The following is an 18,514-nucleotide window of genomic DNA, read 5'->3' as shown; positions in this document are numbered from 1 at the left end:
GGGCACTCTGAAGAATGCGAGAGCCCCTGCCACCTGGTTGCTTATAAATGCCCTGAGGAAACAGTGCCCTAGAGAAACTAGTGGTCCTGTGGTGAGATAGGTTGGGGCTCTGGATCTTTCAAGGTTGAGGGAGGTGCTGGCTTTGGCTTTGGAACAGAGCAGCATTCCTGGCTCCTCAGGACAGTGGAGTCTGTAGCTCTGACCTCTCACAGATACCATGCGCTAACCACTGGTCTAAGAGGCAAGGTACTCACCAAACAGGTTACCAAACCGGAATCATTTAGAGTTGGCTGTATTTGCTTATATTCCTTTTCATTCTAAATGCAAAAGATTACTAGAATGTGTTTTTACTGTTTTCAAAATCCTTCTACCCAAGTCTTGTTATTTAATTCCAAGCAATCTGTAATTTCTAGAAGGGTGTCTTGAGTAGACCACAGAAAGCCCATATACTGGGGTTCAGCCTCCTTTTCTCTGGCTGTCTTCAAATCTGAGAACTGAGCTAGAGCCTGTTCTGGGACAAGTTACCTGAGAAGTTACCCACCTGAGGTATCCTGCAAGCTGCAATGATTAGGCATGGCCTTCGCCGTTTGAGGCGTCTCAAGTAAAAGGAAGGGGATCTGGGGTTTTATAGAGGCAGATAAATGAGGGGCTCGTTGGCGAGTGTCGTGGGACTCATGAGGAACCCTGGAGATGGGTCTTTCCTTGGAATACGCAAGAGCATAGTGACCCTTTGTGATTGGAACACAAAAGGGTGAGGAGACGTATTAACTATACTTTCTTTTCCAAGAGCCCAGGGCTCAGGTATTTCCACATTGTCACCATTTCTGAAGAGTGGGATTCTGCTCACCTTTCCACTCAGTGAGCCGTGCCCCGGGCTGAGTGTGAGATGGGCGAGCACACTTGGCGGAACACAGTCCCTTGCAGCTCACTGTGTTGCTCTTCATCTGCATCTTGCTCCTCTCACCCTGACTTTAATGTCAAAAATATGCATTTTTTTTAACTTGGCTATCAATGCAAGTGAAGAACTTCATCTGGTGCTCAAACAAAGAAACAGTGACTTGTCCCCACAGGAGGACAAGCTTTAGACAGGTACCAGCTTTAGACAGTTGGCCCCCAGCATAGCACCTCCCAAACTCAATTTCCACTGAACTCGCTGATTGGGAACCTAACTTGAGGTAACATGGCGCTCCGCTCCGCGGAGGAGCAAGCTGGAAATGAAGGTGTGGTTTTCCCCATGGGCACTTGTGGCACAGACGTGGCCGCTGGTGGGAGTCTTTGGTGGGCGCTGACGTTGTCCGTTTCCTGAGCAGATCCTGCAGGAGTTGGAGTATGGCCCCTCCGTGGACTGGTGGGCCCTGGGGGTGCTGATGTATGAGATGATGGCCGGGCAGCCCCCCTTCGAGGCTGACAACGAAGACGACCTGTTTGAGTCCATCCTCCACGATGACGTGCTCTACCCAGTCTGGCTCAGCAAGGAGGCCGTCAGCATCCTGAAAGCTGTGAGTCAACCCCCCACACCGAGGTTTCTGCTCCCTGGCCTTGCTACCGTCTCTCCCTCTTCTCACTCTGTCCCTCTCACTCCTCCTTCCCTACGCACTCTCCCATTCTCCCTTTTTCTGTCTGCCTCTCTCTGTCCCACCTCTGCTCACGGCTAAATGAAAGGAGTTGAGGACAGTCGTCCCTGGGAGTTCAGAGAGCTGCTGCCGAGAGAATGGCTCTTCTTGTGGGAAAAGGACGACAGGTCTGTGCTTCCTGAGGGGCAGCTCTGTGCACACCTGTGTCCTCCAGTGGGTGTTTCAGAGGGAGCAGAACCAATCCAGACTGCCCTGGGATCAGCCCTACTGCCTGGGCTCTGTGGCTGGACTCTCCTTCCATACTTTCCATGCCTGTCACCGTAGCCTGTCTTCTTCTGGGGCCTGTGATGGGGAAGAGAGAGCAGGGGAGAGAGAGGAGGGCACCTGTGTCCACGAAGGCATCACTGTGGCTGAAGAGCTGATCAGAAAAGAAGTGTCCACTCAAGATCTATGCGGCCATGCTGGATTCAGACAGTAATAGAGAGGCTGCCCCCGCCCTACAGATAATCCCTCACGTGTGAAAATTCTTCCTACCTGCTCAGTGCAGTCATTCCTACAACCTAAGAAACGTATACTACAGCTAGTAAGTGAAGTTGCCTATCCCCCGAGGAAAGCTGTGGACGCTGAAGTGTAGAGAAGCTAAGCAAATCAATTTGCCTGGGAAGGGTCATCCTCCTGAGCTGAGGCAGGACCGGGGTGGCAGCCCAGGAACCTGGACTTCCAGTGCTGGCTTCTTTCATCCATCAGAGTGCCCCAAAGTTCAGCAGTTGGCATACCACATTCAGAAAATTTACCATTTCCAAGTACTTTCTCTACTATGATTTATGTTTCTTGTTCTTCCAATCAACTCCCAATATTTGCCTAATATACTTGTATGTATTTTTCAAAGAAATTTTGTGTCATATCGTAGATGGAAAATCAGTATCACTTGCCGTAACTAATTAACAGAAATCATTATATGACAATGTTAAAAAGACCTAACATCATTTTGTAGGTGTCTGGGGGAAGACACATACAATATTTTGGAAAACACCACTTCAGAACATGTGTCTTTTTGCTACAGTTGTTTTTGTTTGTTTGTTTGCTTGTGCTCCTCTTTCCCTCTCTCCCTCAGTTTATCCTTCCCTCCCTTCCTCATCTACTTCCCTTTCTCTCCCTCACTGTTTCCCTTCTATTAATTAATTTGGTTAATATTGAACTACTATTTTTTTGAGTGCATCGGATGTGCCGGGCATTGTGCTAGATACTAAGTAAGTATTGGTAAATATAACAGCCATCGTCCCTTCCTGTGGAGCTTACCGTCCAGCAGGAGAAGGTGGGCAGTCAATAGAAGCTACATCCAGATGTGGTCACAGTGGGCAGGAGAGCGCTGAAGGAAGCAAATAGAGTATGCTTATTTACTCATTCGTCTATTGAGAACATATGTATTAAGCATTTAGCATGTGCCAGGCACTGTGCCAGGTGTTGACTAAGGAAAAACCGGCAGCACCCAAGGCGGTCAGAACACGAGCCCCACAGACCTGGGCCCTGAGCACCAGCCCAGCTCTTCTTGATCTGAGCCTCCCTCCTGGCACCCGACCTGGGCCCTTTCATTTTGGATGACCCAGTGCAGTGGTTCTCAACAGGGACAATGTTGCCCCTGCACCCCAAGAGACATTTGTTGATGTCTGGAGATATTTTTAGTTGTCACCAGTTGGAGCAGGGGGTGCTACAAGCACATGTGGGTGGAGGCTAAGGAGGCCACTAAACATCCTACAATGCACAGGACGGCCCCTGCGACAAAGAAGTATCCGGTCCAAAATGTCATTAGCACAGAGGTTGAGAAACTTTGACCTACAGAGATGCAGAAGCTAGAACTCATGTCTGTGTCAGCTGGTTGGTGAGGGGAAGTCTCTGAGAGAAGGCATCTTCCCTGTGAGAAGCGCCTCTGGCTCAGGGGCAGCTTCCTGTGGCGTTAAAACCTATATGCTTATCCGTAGCCCTGATACTTCCCCTCCCAGAAGTGGGAGGACAGGAAGAGCTGAGGAAGTAAGGAGCAGTCTTCTACTCCCTTGGCCTTGGAACACTTCACTTCCTCACATTGTCGCTCGATTCTAGGGCCAGGCCAGGTTTTCCATGACTCTGGCCGGTGAGCTGTGTCTCTGAGGGCTGCTGCCTCTGTGAAGGGGGTACGGAACTCTAGAGAAGACCACTTCATCACAGTTCCACAGTGCACAGTCTACTCAGAGGCAACAGTAAGAGGCAGTCCTGCTGCCTCCCTTCTTCACCATTGTCATAAGACACCAGCCAAAAAATGTACAACCCATCAATATGCTTTTTACAGACAAGCGTTGAGACGCAATAAGCATTTCTTTTTCTTGTTTTGTTTTTTAATCTTTTGATTTTCATGGGTATGTTGTTTATAGAGATGACAAATTCAAATCTTTAAAGAGTGGGAGGGCCCAGGTCCAGGAGAAGGAAAGGTCCAGGAGATACCTTTGATAATTTACCTTAACATGAATATATGGTTCTCTTTCCTTACCTCAAAAAGGACTGTTCACCTGTCAGGATAAGTGAGTTTGTCAGACATCAGTCTCCCTGAGGAGAAGACGTGAGAATCTGAGAGGAATTAGGAAGTTAGTAAGAGCCTGAATTTCTAATCCCAACTTGGTACCTTGCTGGCTGTTTGACCTTGGCCCAGATAATTAACCTGTGTGTGCGTCAACTACCTCACTTACGAAATAGGGAAAATAATACCTCAGAGGGTTTCATTTAGCTGAAGTGAGTTAATATATTATGTTTAGAATGGTGGCTGGCACAGAGTAAGTTCTGTATAAGAGTCAGAGGATACTAAGGAAGGGGAAAGCCCCCCAAACGTACAGAAAACGGGCTTAGGAGGTGATACTGACGATGTTGCCTTGGCTGACGCCCATCGCTCCCTCACAGCGTAGGCCTGCCGGGCCTTTGCTCCTAATTCTCCCTATGTGCTCATCCCTGCAGTTCATGACCAAGAACCCCCACAAGCGCCTGGGCTGTGTCGCAGCACAGAATGGTGAGGACGCCATCAGGCAGCACCCATTCTTCAAGGAGATCGACTGGGTGCTCCTGGAGCAGAAGAAGATCAAGCCGCCCTTCAAACCTCGAATTGTAAGTAAGGCCTGGAGCTCCTCCCACCTGTGGGCTGGTCCTTGGTACCACGCACAGAAAGATGCTCTGGGACATATCTGACAGCCAGAATGACACGGGCGGGAGGTAGCCAAGGCGCTCCCTGGAAACAGAGTCTCTTCAGCCTTAAGCGTTTACTGTAGAAAATATACACCCTATAAGCCATAACCAAGGTGATGATTTAAATGGGACACAGAAGAACATTTTTTATTTTAATAGAGTTACTTACTCATTTTGATCCAAACTTGCAAATGATACTAGTTTTCAATGTATGATAGAGATATAAGGTTTCTTGATAAATAAATGGGTTTTTTAATGAATCAATGTAAAGAAAAATATTAACTAAATAATAGTCACAGTCATTATTTGGAACTAACACAGAGCATGAAGTAGCTGCTCAGTGCCTGACATTTGAGGACTGTCCTCCTGGGAACCTCTGGGGACAAAATCTATTAAGAGGCCCATTCCCTAGGCCACGTGAGAGATCTCTTCCTTCTCTGCCCTGCCCTCCCTTCTGATTTCACTCTAGCTTCATCACACTCTTCCAGGTTCTTAGGCCTGTTGGGGTGATGCCAGTTGGAGGGGGGGCACAATAAGGGGTGTTAGTAGCTCAGAAGTTGAAAAAAGGAATAGAACTGTTGACGCAGAGAGCAAAGACCACGTCCTAGCAGAGAAGGTGTAAGCAGTGCTTTTCTTCAAGTTAGTGAGAGTATGTTTGTGTGCATATATGTTTGTGTGTGTATATGCGTGTGCGTGCATGCGTGCGTGTGTGTGTGTGTGTGTGTGTGTTTTGGGGTGGGATATCTTAATTCTGTTAGCTTTTAGCCTGATAAGGCAATCATTCAGACTGAAAATGTGCGCAGCCAGCTGGCTAGTTACTGGGAGTAAATGGAAGTGTGTAATATAGTCATTTACTGGGCAGGAGCCCCAGTGTTAGGGCTGAGGTCCCGGCAAAGAAGACCTGAGATCATCCAGTCAGCCCTCAGTCACCCTATATTCTGTCAATCCCCTCCTCCCTTATTACAAGTGCAAAAACCAACCTCCTGTGCTTTATAAATTATCAGAAAGAAATTTTATTATATTCTAGGAGGTTTTCTAGGGAGTGCTTTTGATATTGCTGTGATTCTCAGAAATGTGCCAAGTGGGGTGAGGGGGAGGGCGGCTGGTACCTCTCAGCTGAAGAACGTGGTCCAGACCTTAGCCAGACTAGAGCATGGTGGGTTGACCGTCCCTGGACAATTGGTCCTGGCACCATTCCTCACCTGTTTTCTATTTGGGATTTTATGATTTTTCACTGGCTAGCACACAGTTGAACAGGCTAGATTGAGGTTCACCTTCTTTCTTGGTTTATATCACCCCTACCCCTTCCCATCTCCCACATAGCTCTCTGGCCTGCTATGTCAAGCCCATGCTGTGGGTTTGGGACAGGGCTTACTGCACATGCCCGCCTCCCAGAAGGCTGCCTCCCCTCTCCCCGGGGTCTCTGCAGGTGGTCTTTAAGGACAAGATGAACTCTGCCCCCGACAAAATGAGGGCAAGTCTGAAACCAGGGGCCAGGCAGAGGAGGAGGAGAAAGTAGAGTCTCAAATCTCAAAAGTAGAGTCTCAAATCTGAGGGTGACATGTTAATTCAAGTTTAATCTAAGTTAATCAACCCAAAGAAAATTGCGAACTAGACCTAAGAATCCAGGCCCAGCAAACGGGAATCTAGTACAAGTTCAGGGGCGGAACAGCCAGCGCAGGTCTAAAACAATGATTTCAATTTCAATTTGGATTCCAAGTCAACAAAATGACTTAAAACGAAGCTTGCAGAAGGCTGGAGGAGTAGCCCCTTCCTGTGGCATGCAGACTGGAGAGGACAGGGCAAGCCCCAGGGGACCATCAGCAAGGGATGTGAAGGGGAGAGACGACCTGGGGTAGGAAGGCGGAGGCAGACAGCAGGTCTTTGCTGAGAGGCCACATAGAAGCAAGCAATTAGGGAGATCTTTGATGCTAAAAAACACGAGGAAGTTTTAACATACGGATTCATGGAGAAGAGTCTCTCACTAGGGTAGAGTAAGTGGCAGAATACTTTGCAAATCCAGTGGGGGAGGGAGATCTGAGATTTCAAGAGGCTGAGAAGCTCTGGTCACTAAACTTCTAGAAGTGCCAGTGGTTCTTCACTGGGGGTTCCACCTTCTGGTCTTGACTCTGAGCCAAATGAAAGTGCAGACCTGAAAGGAGTGACACTGTGAGGGGTCCCCGGTGCCAGCAGTAGAAGTACATCCCTAGAGCACCAGGCACCCACGCCTTTCTTCCTTGGACCTCTGGAGAGCTCCTCACCTGAGAGCAAAGGGCAAAACTCCGTACACTTCATTTGCTGAGGGGCTCAAGTAGGGTCAGGGGCGTTCCCACCCCCTGAGAGGATGGCAATGAACAAGAGCAGGGACTGTCCAGAAGCTCCCACCAATTTCACAGTGTCTTAGCTTTCCCGAAGCCTGACTTCATCATTGCCTTGGAAATTATCTTCTGTGCATGTTTCTCCTACTCGCCCCCGCAGACCTCCAGCATTAGCCTCACCACCACACGGCCCGTGGAGAGGGTGTTTATTCCATGGGTTTGAATTCAGGAGATAATTAGAACATCTGAAGGAAGGATTAAAAGGGAAACTTACATTCTGCAAGAGGTGTATCTGGTCACAGTGTCAAGCCAAAAATGTTGATCCTTACAGAGGTCTCAGCTACAGGTCTTTAAAGATTCAAGTTGTTTAAATATCTGATCACATTTATATCCTTGGGACTAGAGACTTATCTCCAGAGAAATACCAAAATTGGAGAAGAATAGCCCACATCTAGTTAGCAGGCTGGAAAGGTGCCCCAAATCTGCCCCTAAGTTGAAAGCTCTTTTCTGAATAATGTTAATGGCACCACCCAGAGTTATCTGTGGGCTTGTATAGAGCAGACACAAATTTTAGGTTAGATTAAAGCCTACTGCCACGGTAAATATACTGTACTGCTCATCTCTTAAAGCCTTGCAGGACCACTGTGAAAACTGACATAAGGTTTTTATAAGCCTTTCCCCCCTCCCTGCCACCCCTGCCAACTAACTCAGAATGAACCCTGGGGTTGTGGGTACCTGCCTGGCTCAGATTCAAGCAGTGCAGAGGGCTCTGTGCGCCATAAGCAGGTCAGCCTTACCCGCAGGCAAAATAGATGGCCACCCACAAGAGGTCATTGGAGAGACACTGGGAAGCTGAGGTATGTCCCACAGAAGTTGTCTTCTATTCATGGGGCAGAGAGTTCCATCACAAGACAGGCTTTTGGTGTCACATGATTTGAGGGCACATCAGGTGCCATCCAGGGAGAACTGGGAAAGAAAGGTTTTGACAGAGGAGGGAAGGAAAGCTGGTTTGGAGGCTGGCATTGGCAGGAAGTGGCTGGGATAGGGGGTTGCAAAGCAGCCAGAGACAGACTGAGTTTCTTAGATCTTAGGGACAGACTTCAAGTCCAAGGAAAAACACTGTGAGAAGGAAGGGGACAAGTCTGAGCAAACATCACCAGCCTTGCAATTTGGTAGTGGCTTCAAGAAGACACAGGGCGTGTGTTTGAGCAGGCAAGGAGGTCAGGTGCCCACACTCCCCTGGTCCCATCAGGTTGAAGCATCCAGTCAAGGGCCTGGGGCCTGTGAAGGAACTCTGGGTCTCCTCTGTCCATCCTCCGCTTGCTCCCTACCCATGCCCACTGGCATCATGCCAGAATGCCACCAATCCCCAAAAGCCTGCCGAACAGCTATTGCCCCACTCCTCAGCTGGCCGTACTGAATCTGAGGACTCTGTCAGGGGCGTCTGTCTATCTGATCCAGGAAGGAAGGGGTTTTGTCTGGCGGTAGGTGCTGGAGGTGAGCCTGGGTGAGATCAAGTCATACAGGCTAGGCCTTAAGAAAAGCCAAGGTGTAGTGGCATGTTTTCCAGAGCTCCCTACCCAGCCCCACTCCCATGACACGGTTCAGTCCCCTCCTTGGCATATCCTGCTTATGGATGTGGCTCACACAGTGAGCCTGCACTCTGCCCGGGCGGGTGCAGCTGGAGGTTGGGGTCCCTAACTCATCCCAGGAGGCTGAGGCTATGGAGGGAGAACAGCTCCCGGGCCTGGTTCCCATCCCCTCTATAGGGCCTCGCCCTCTGAAGATAGCACGGAGGAGATTGTCCAGATTCACAGCTGGAATTTAGCCTCTGGTCAGGTTCTATCACATACCTCCACTAGCTGCTGTCTCCTCTAGGCCTTTGACTTCTTGAGATGTTTGCTAAACTGAGATTTCTTCTCCCTGGCGCCTGACTGTCCCTGTCTCACCCCTGCCCTGACTCACCAGCTGTCACTAGTCCACGGGGTTTCCTGCCTTCAGGTTTATTTATGCCCCATTGCACTAGCCCCCACCCCAGGACACTTTCAGTGTCCCCTGCTTCTACGTGTAGAATATCTACTCACTTGTCCTCCCAGCTGTATAATATATTCTCCCTCCTCCACTTTCCCTTTTATCCTCTTCCTATCCACCCATATACTCCAGTGATTTTGCACAAGCGATACCATAGACACTAAATGAAAGACTTTGTGCCATCAAGTACTCAGATCAGGTTTCTGAGGTTGGCTGACTTCAGAGCAAGGGCACACAGAATGGGTGGCAGGCACCCCAGCGGTGGGTGGGGGAATGGAAAAGCCAGCAAGGCTGGAGCAAAGAGCTTTGATACTAGAAAAAAGTCTTCAAGTATAGGATTTGTTGGTCTATCCCACTGAGATTTGGGTCCACAACGGTGGAATCATCTAATTGCCAATAAAAGTAGCATATTTGCTTTTGTGTTACTGGTGGGCTTGCCTTCTTTGGGAACCATAGACGGCAGAAGTGATGTGTTTGGTGTGGTTGAAGGGCATCAGCTGACCTTGCAGATCTTGGAGTATTTTGTTCACTCCTAGGATTCCTCCTGCATACTCTTCCTTTCCCCTCGAAAAGCATTGGGCTCTGAGATTGTGGCTAGTGGGGACATTGGCGCCAGAATGGGGGGGAAGCCAGAGGAGGAGGGAAAGATCTGTCTCCCCAGAAACCTAGTTGTCCTCAGTAAAGCCAAAGGCGATGAGGGAAAAATGCCGGCCAAGTAAACTTCTGTTTGTGTACGTGTTCTCTCTTTTCAAGTTTGCTTCAGTGTGAATGTCCCTCATTAAGGTAAGGCCTTCAGAGTGGGGAGTCTCTCCAGGTAGGTGAGTCCTCAGGCCTGGTGACATGGAGGCCCCTTTCAACCTCATGATCCGTTTTCATCCAGCCATCCACACTGCATGGCGGGACGCCCAAGGGAGGCCTTTCCTGCATGCTCCTGCATGACTGGGCTGTGCTGAGAGAAAACTGGGAAGTGGGCTTGAGACCCTCACACCCTCACCAACTTAGTGGCCTGGGGAGGAGCCCTGCTGCTGAAGCAGCCCTTCCCCTAAAGTCAGCCCACCGGCCCAGGGACCACTTGATGGCGTGGACCATGAAGACGGAGCCCAGGAGACCATTAGAGGCCGTCCTCATCCTCCATCTGGCAGAGCAGGAGCAGGGCCCAGCTGGTTCTTGCAGCCCCTCAGTTAGGACACCACCCCATCCCAAGAACGTCCATGCCATAGTGAGAGCCCTTACCCTCCAGGAGGCTGCAGGGTCCCTCAAGGAGCCAGGACTCTGGTGCAGGGCTGGAGGGCGTGGGAAAAGTCCAGGAACCTGGTTTTTGGTCGTTGGCCCAGGTGGGGGCGTATTATAGTGGACATGGTCCTGGTTTTGACCTCAGAGAGACTTGAGATGGAATAAAATTGCTGTCACAGGAGAGCCATGTGAACCTGGAAATTCACTTCTCCCCCAGACTTCTGGCCTCGTTGAGGCCCCCAACCTCCTATCGGTAAAATAATGAGAATACTTGCTCACAGAATTATTAACGGGATCAGATAACAACCCTGGATTCCATAACAAACAGGATTAGACTCTTAATAAATTTTAGTTCCTCTCTCTCCATTCACCACCCCCACCCAACCTATTGAAGCCCCGCTTCCTCTCCTCCCAGTACTCCAAGAATCGTGAGTTAAGGATTGCAGGAGGGGGTATGAGGTTTGAAGCCTGAGCTGTAGAATCACATGCAACAGGGATCCAATGTGGGCTGTAGGATCTTAGGAAAGCCATCTCATCTCTCTGAGCCTCAGTCTCCTGATCCATAGAGTGGGGTAATAGTATCTACCATACCAGATTGGCTGTGAGGAGTAAAAAAACCTAATGATGTGAAATGATTAGGACAGTCCTTGATAGACAGTGACTGCTGAGGGTGGTGTGGTGCTGGTAGTGATGGAGACAGTGGGGGTTTAAGCTGAAGGGGGCTGGACTGGACAATATTCCTGTTCCAAAGGGCTGGAGGGGCCAGGAGTTCAGATGAGGGATGACACAATGCGGTCAGGGAAACAACTATCACAGGACAGAAAGGCACCTGAAGACTGGCACAAAAAAAATGGCCGATTTCGACTCTGCCAGAGAGCCTGCTGGGAGTTAATTCTAAGCTGGGGGAGCACTAGGAGAAGGGAGGGACTGCAAGACCATGTGTGACTCACCCCAGATGCCAGTATTCCCAGCCCTTTTGCCCCTTGGAATAGCACCCCAATTTCCTACACTCTGCCCCCTCATTATTATGTGAACCTGCTCACCACCTTTACTTTTCCTGCCTGTATTCTCAGCAGTGTTTCTGCTGGGCACAGCTGTGTGGTTCTCGATGCCCCAGCCCTGACACGGTGGCTGCCACTGAGGAGATGCCATACAAGCATGGCAGGTTCCCAAGTCATTTTAACCTAAGCAGCCTCAGTGGGGTATTTTTGACAGAGATCTCTCCATCTGAGAATGCTGATTACAGGAGCATTCCTGCAGCCTGGGGTGGGGGTGGCCACCCACACATCACTGTGGTTCTCCTCATGGTGGGGGGAGGGATTTGAGCCCTGAGCTGGGCTGGGCATTTCTATAAGCTCCGAAGCCTTCATTTATGACTTAATAGCTATTTGGTTGGGATTTGCCTTCATGGGTTCACCAAACAAGTGTTTATTGAATTTAATCTCCTCCCCACCCCACTGGCACTGGAGGTAACACACACAGCCTACCTGGGTGCATGGGACCTACTGGGCTACTCCTGATGGCAGGAGGGAAGAGCAGAAGCCGTCAGGAAAAGTTCTCTGGAGGAGCTGGAACTTGGCAGAGAGAGCCAGGAAGGGTTAAGAAGAGAGAACCATCTGAGCAAAAGCATAGAAAGGGGAAAGGCAGAATTCAGATCAGCTCTTTTTGACAGTTATTTATTGAACATGTACTCTGTGCTCTCTGTAAAGCCCTGGAGGGGAAGGTTGACATGGGTTGAATAGAATCCCCTACTGTCACCTTACTGTCACCACCGTGAGGATTTAAGATGACAGGAAGAGATTCTCTAACATAAATACTTGAGGAATACCAGGCAATAGGGTAAAATCCAGGACTCAACTTTGGGACGGGAGTTTTGAGGTTTGCGTCTCGAGGTTAGAGGACAGAGGAGGAGAGGTGGCAGGAAGAAGAGCCCCGTCCCCCAGACAAGCTGGGAGGCAGGTTCTGTGTGGGTCACAGGAGCCACTTCCCACCCGAGGTCTTGTAGAAGATCCTGTCCAGGCAGGTCCACTTGAACTGTGCCTCCTTCCAGTCTCTGCAGAAAAAGCGAAAGGTGGTCTGGCAACCAGTAGTAGAGGGGCAGTGGTCAGAGGCTGGGTAATGTGCATCAGTAAAAGCAGAAAACATTAAACCTTTCCCGTGGAGGGGCTCTGTCCTCTAGCCCTGAAGCCAGCAACTGTTCTTTGAAGGATGCAGACCACCAAGTGACATTTGCAAGCTGACAGGGTTCCCGCCTGCACCAGCCTTTAAGTCCAAGACCTTGATTCTCCAAGGGTGCATTTGTCATGAAGGAAAGAAGCTCTTGGAAACACAGTTTTGCATCTATTGTGCCCTATTTGTGTGCAGGGGTAGCGGATGGTAACAGAATTGGATTTGGCCTAAACGTGACACGCAAATGTTATTCTACATTTCTGGGATTTGACAAATACACAATTAAGGTTCCACATGAACCTTGGTGTTTTCAAGGCGAGAAGGCTTGGCCCATGGGCCTGTAGCCACTGACCCTCTGTGTTAATCTGGCAACTCCTTTCTGGGACCTACTTCACCTGCAAAGGCGTTTCCTTTGAGTACAGAGCTGAGATGTCAATGGAGTATGTCAGGTGTGTGAGCCCAGCTAGGTGTGGAGGAGGGTTGAGAATGGCCAGGACAGTGAAATATGATTCTTGCCTTACGTAGGGAGATGGGAAGATAAGCCAGTATGGGGCTTATCAACCGAAATGATTTACAAAATAAACCAGACCTTGACTTGGGGCTTCAGTCAGACCCCCTCCTCCTTGCTGCCACTGCTGGCATCTCAGCTAGTGTTTCAAACCAACAGGAGTTCTTCCTGGAGCGGCACGGCGGATTTAGGCTACAGGTACCCAGGTATCTGGGATACGAATGTTCCACCTAATGCTTCAGAATACAGTCACCCCAAAGCATAGGATTCCAGAGGTTAGCCCCCACCCTGTGTCGCAGGCAATGAGTTAAGAGGAAGATGCTGGACACAGCTGGTCCCTGCTGTTAGCAAATCTGTGGGACCCTGAGCAAGTCACTGAATTTCTCTGCTCCCTTCCTGTAAAATGAGGGACTTACATAGTCCCTAGGGTTTCTTCCAACCCCAGCCACTCCTCTAAACATGCTCCATGAGCACGGGGATTTGAGGCTTTTCATATATCATCATTATTGTAATGAAATTTACATAGAATAAAATTCACTCATTTCAAGTGCACATTTTGATGTATTTTAACAAATGGATACACCCATGTAACCATGAGCACAATGAACATAGGGACGCCTCGAGCCCCCAGACAGTTCCCAGGTGCCCCTTGCCCCGGGCAATCCCTCATCTGCTTTCTGTCACTGGAGAATAGAGGTTCATATATATGGAGCCATGTAGCATGTACTCTTTTGTGCCTGGCTTCTTTCACTTGGCATCATGTGTTTGAGATTTGAGAACTGTATTTTTAACATCTTATCATGGAGAATTTCAAATATGTACCAAAGTAGAGAGAATCCCCATGTGTCCCTCACCCAACATCAACAATTAGTATGTTCTGGTTAATCCGTTAGGGGAGGGCTTTTAATCTGTATTATTCACAGCTGTATCCTCAGCAACCACTCCTGGCACATAGTAGGTATTCAATATATACTGGGGTACCAAAAAAATGTATACAAGTGGACACTTCGGTCAACGTTTCTCAAGCAGTAGTTTGCCATAATCAGAAGTGTCTGGGCACTAATGGTAACCACTTTGAGCACCTCTTGTAACTGCAGAAGTCAAACATGACTTGTATTCATCTTTTGGTATCGGATCATATTGAATATTATAATTTAATAGTTTTTTCCTTTCTTAAAATGTGTATACATTTTTTTGGCACCCTCTGTATTTGTGGACTGAATGAAATGACTTGTGTAGATAGACCACGTTTTTCTTTCCAGAGAATGTTTCTGTCTTAGCTCCATCTCTAGATTTTCTTCTCCCTTTTTATGGCCCAAGACCTATTCCAGTATGTACCTGGGAACTGGGGGGGGGGGGGGGGGGGGGAGCAGAGGGAAGGTTGATAAGATCCTGCATTAGGAAACCTGAAATTGTTGAATGGCAAGAGAAGGCAAGTGACCTCATCTTGACTTGAGAGGCATGTATTAAGCGTGTTTACAGTTCCTGTTTCAAAGCCAGAAGGCAGAGCAATAATAAATCCCAGGCCAAAAGAACTGATACCTATCTAGAATATTTTCATAAATAAGGCGGGGGAAGATTGATGAGTGGAGGAACAGGGCTTTTGCCAGGACCAGATTGGAAAGTTTCTTCTTCTGGTACCAACAGTCATCCCTGGAAAGCTAAACCCAACAGCTGTCAACAATGACGCTGCTTTGAAAAGTAGATGATAAGTGAGACAGGGCCCCAAGGTTAGAAGCAAAGTGGGGCCAGGTTTGCCACTGCGTACCTGCCCACTTTTAGCTGGAGACGCAGGCTCCTGGTGCAGCACCAGGCAGGGGTCCTGCCACTGCACGTCCCGCTGCGTGGGGCCAGCTCACCACAGAGTCTGGCTCAAGAGCTCAGGCCCCCGGCAAGCCATGGCAGGCAGGGCCCTGCCGTCTCCTCCTGAGGCTTTTTATCCCTGCAGAGCCACACTGTGTTTTCTGTACTTTTTCAGTCTCAGGCACCCCTACTGGATGCCCCTTTACCCTACTTTGGGGTCTATCCAGCAGTGGGTTGTACAAATCAATTTAGTGGGTCAAGTGTAGAAAAATTCTTAATGAAGTGTAGAATAGGATAGACTAGAATACAGGAGACTGAAGCAGAATAGTAACCGGAACACAGAAAGCGTCACATATAGTAAGGTTAGTGTATATCTCGCTGAATCTCTTCTTGTGGTGGTGGAATGAGGTGATGTACACACAGTTATATATATAAATGTATTTCTTACTGTTGCTGAAAGTAAAAAAAAATTAAATCTTTGAAGGACTATGCCCCTTTTCACTCCCGATGTCTAAGAAATGACCCCAAAAGGCGTACGGGGGATGGTGGCCTCATGCACGGTGAAGGGTACTAGACCGAATGCAGTTTTTTGTGCGTTTGTTTGCTTGTAACACAGCGACAACACGACTGGCAGCAGCTGCTCAGCCCTCAGTGCACACGAGCGCGTTGACGCTGATCAGCAGGAGGCAGGACAGCACACGCCAGGGACAGGGCCTGAGGTCAGAGCCAGCCGCATGCAATCCTGGCTCCACCTCTGCTGGCCTGCACCTTGGGCACTGTTTCCTAATCTTTACCGTGGGGGTTGTGGCCTCCCAGGAGGGTGGCGTGTGAGGGTAAATGAATCAGGCAGGGAAAACACTTGGAAAAGCCTCCATCCACCAGCTTTATTATGTTTCTCACATGAAGAAACGGAGATTGTGCTGGTGATAGAAACACAAGACACCCACCCAAGTGGAGCTAGTGTCCAGCCTAGTGCACAAAATAGTTACTCAGTAAGTCGTTATGTAGCCCAGTTATGGACTGCCGGGATAAAGAGGCACCTTTTTTAAGTGTATTTATTTATTAAGGTGTGTGAGGGGGGCCAGCCTGGGTTGGGGATGTTTCCCCAGGAAGGGGCATTCCTTTTTGTCATAGCAGCAGCAGACCCTTCTTGTTAGCGGCCTCAGGAAAGATATCAGAGCTCCTTTGCTGCATTTAGGAGGGAAATGGACCCTCCTTTACTCTCATTTCTGGTCTTGGAGGGTGGTAGGCTCACCTGTGTGAGAAAAGCTGTGGCTCTCTACCATCCTCTGGGGACTCAACAGGGTCCATTTAATTAACTGGGAGCTGGCAAAGCCAGGGCTGTGAGCTGGGCATTGCTGGCAATGGAAGATGCAGCAGGTCTGACTTGCCCTGAGACGCTGGCTGCCTTACCGCGGAGCCACGATTTATGGGGCACTTAGAGACACCTCTAGGCTATTTATAAATTCCAAACTGAATGTCATCAAGGGCCAGTGTTCTCTGCACAGGTGATAAGGACTCGTCCATAACCACCTGACCCAAAATGACTCTTGGCTGGAATGTTTGCTAACTTTTGTTAGCAAATTTTAGAGTCAAAGTGTCCCAGCCACAGGTGTGCCTATGTGTGGACCCGGGCAGGTCTGGGAGAGTGACGTACTACAAGGGTTTGAGGAAGCAAATGTAAGCACTGCCCTTCAGAACTACCCAGAAATACCTCCTTCCCTAAAAGGAAGGAAGAAATACTGTGTCTGTGGAGCTAAAGCCTTGAGACAAATGGCTTTACCTGGTCTTACAATACGCCTCTGGAAACAGCCTTCCACACAGTCTGCTCTACCATTTTCACAGGGACACCTCTGCCTTCCTGAGGAGCACCTGATGGATAGAGGGAAAGCCCTGTGGTGCCCCCCACCTCCACCCCCTCACCACCCCCACCCCGCCCTCTTCTACCCTGTGGTCCCAGGGACTTAAGCTAAAGGGGGCATTTCAGGTCCTGAGAATGCTTCTCAGGGCTTTCTCCTCTGTGTGGATTCCTCAGAGAGAATTATTGTAGCACTGAGAAAGTCACGCTTTGTTTGAGAGGAAACTTTTAAATCTGTGGTTCTGAACGTAGCCGTGAAGTTGTCCCTCACCCACCCTTTGAGAATCTGCCACAGTGAACTCTCTCCAGGAAAATCCAAATACGCCCATACACACCACACGCTACTATCCTGCGTTTTATAGGCGCTTCGCGGAAGCCCTGAAGCCCGTTATCTAGTGCAGGGGTTGGCAAACGCTGGCCCACAGGCCAGATCCAGCCCACTGCCTCTCTTTGTGCAGCTCTAAGAATGGTTTTTACATTTGTCTTAACTGGTTGGAGAAGGGCGTTTTGTGACACCTGAAAATTATGTGACGTTTGAATGTCAGTGTCCATAAATAAACACAGCCATGCTCATACGTTTCCATTCTTGTCTGTGGCTGCTTTTGTGCCACGACAGGAGAGTGGAGTGGTCGTGACAGAGCCCCGCAAAGCCTAAAATATTTATTATTTGGCCCTTCACAGAAAATGTGCTACCTCTGCTGTAGGAGCAAGGAACCCAGGCTAAAAAGGCTTGCTTGAAATACTTTACTTGCTTTTTATAACGATTGAGCCATAGAATTGAGAGAGACGAGACGGCATGGAAAATCGCCCTGACAGCTCCCCCTTTACCAGGGGCAGATGAGGGCCCTGTTCCCTGTGTCTGTGGGAGCAGGGAACCAGGGAGTTCTGGCCTGGGTCCTCTTCTCAAGCTTCTGTAGATGTCTAAATGGGCACTGCCTTCCAAAGAATCTTTGGGTAGTTGCCCTGAAGTTTTGTTTTAAAAGCATTATAACAAGCGTTCTACGTTTGGTAATCTCTTCCTCCTCACGTCCTCCAGCCATAGGCATCCCACCCTCCCCTATAACGCAGATCCCTGTGGCTGGGTCTATAGTACCCTAGAGAGGGTGGATTCATAGGCAAATTGGAGCTGGCTGAACTCCTTTGATCACTGGAGTATTTGCTGGGTGTGAGGGAGGAGGTTGGTGTAAGAGTTTCCAAAGTAACTCTTCAAATGGAATTTGTAAAAAATGTGTATTTTTTTTATAGTCTAGCAATAAAGAGGGGACAAGACGAGAGGGGAAATAGTTGAATTCCATCAAACAGCTGATTTGACAGAATTCAGCTGCCGCTGTTTATTCAGAATGCCTGGTGGTCTGAGGGACTCGGTCCCTTTTTAAAAGATACTTATGTATACAGACTGCCTCAGGAGTGAAGCAGCTTTCCCTCAGAAGTGGTTTCGACGAGAGGCAGCTGACCAGACCGGAGGGTGGGAGCGTTCGAGGCCACCACCTGAGGCATGGTGGCTCCTCACCTCTGCCTGCCAGCAACAGAGGCCACCACGCTGTCATGACTCTCTCCTTTGGACGAGGGAAAAAACGGCCAGGAATCAAGAGGCTTCCCATTTATAAATGCCGTGAAGCTAGCATGATGTGCACTTTCAAAAGCAAACAGGTCTTTATTTTCTTCTTCCCTAAAAGGTGGAAGCAATTTTACTAAATCGAATAGAGGTCACAAACAGGAGGATTGTGCAACCCAGTGAGCTAGTCTACATTTAAAAATTAGAAGCTCTAGCAGGAATCTCTGATATCGTCCTCTTGAAGAAGATGGAAAAAGTCAC

General features: G+C 48.9%; 1 protein-coding gene across 2 annotated transcripts in view; it reads left to right on the top strand.

The window, feature by feature from the left end:
• Window positions 1–18,514, top strand: part of PRKCE (protein kinase C epsilon) — a 469,174-nt gene that overhangs the window by 439,627 nt on the left and 11,033 nt on the right. The window contains exons 13-15 of one of the 2 annotated variants that reach the window (XM_019748626.3): window positions 1,311–1,499; window positions 4,554–4,700; window positions 9,881–9,910. In XM_019748626.3, the coding sequence (XP_019604185.1) occupies window positions 1,311–1,499; window positions 4,554–4,700; window positions 9,881–9,895 (351 nt within the window). In that variant the 3' untranslated portion in view covers window positions 9,896–9,910. Of the gene's footprint in view, window positions 1–1,310; window positions 1,500–4,553; window positions 4,701–9,880; window positions 9,911–18,514 lie in introns of those variants that run through there. The other variant, XM_019748625.3, reaches the window with a different exon arrangement.

Source organism: Rhinolophus sinicus, chromosome 2, assembly GCF_057876585.1.
Source record: "Rhinolophus sinicus isolate RSI-liver-muscle chromosome 2, RSI-T2T, whole genome shotgun sequence".
NCBI classification, from domain to species: Eukaryota; Metazoa; Chordata; class Mammalia; order Chiroptera; family Rhinolophidae; genus Rhinolophus; species Rhinolophus sinicus.
This window is presented reverse-complemented; position numbering and strand designations above follow the sequence as displayed.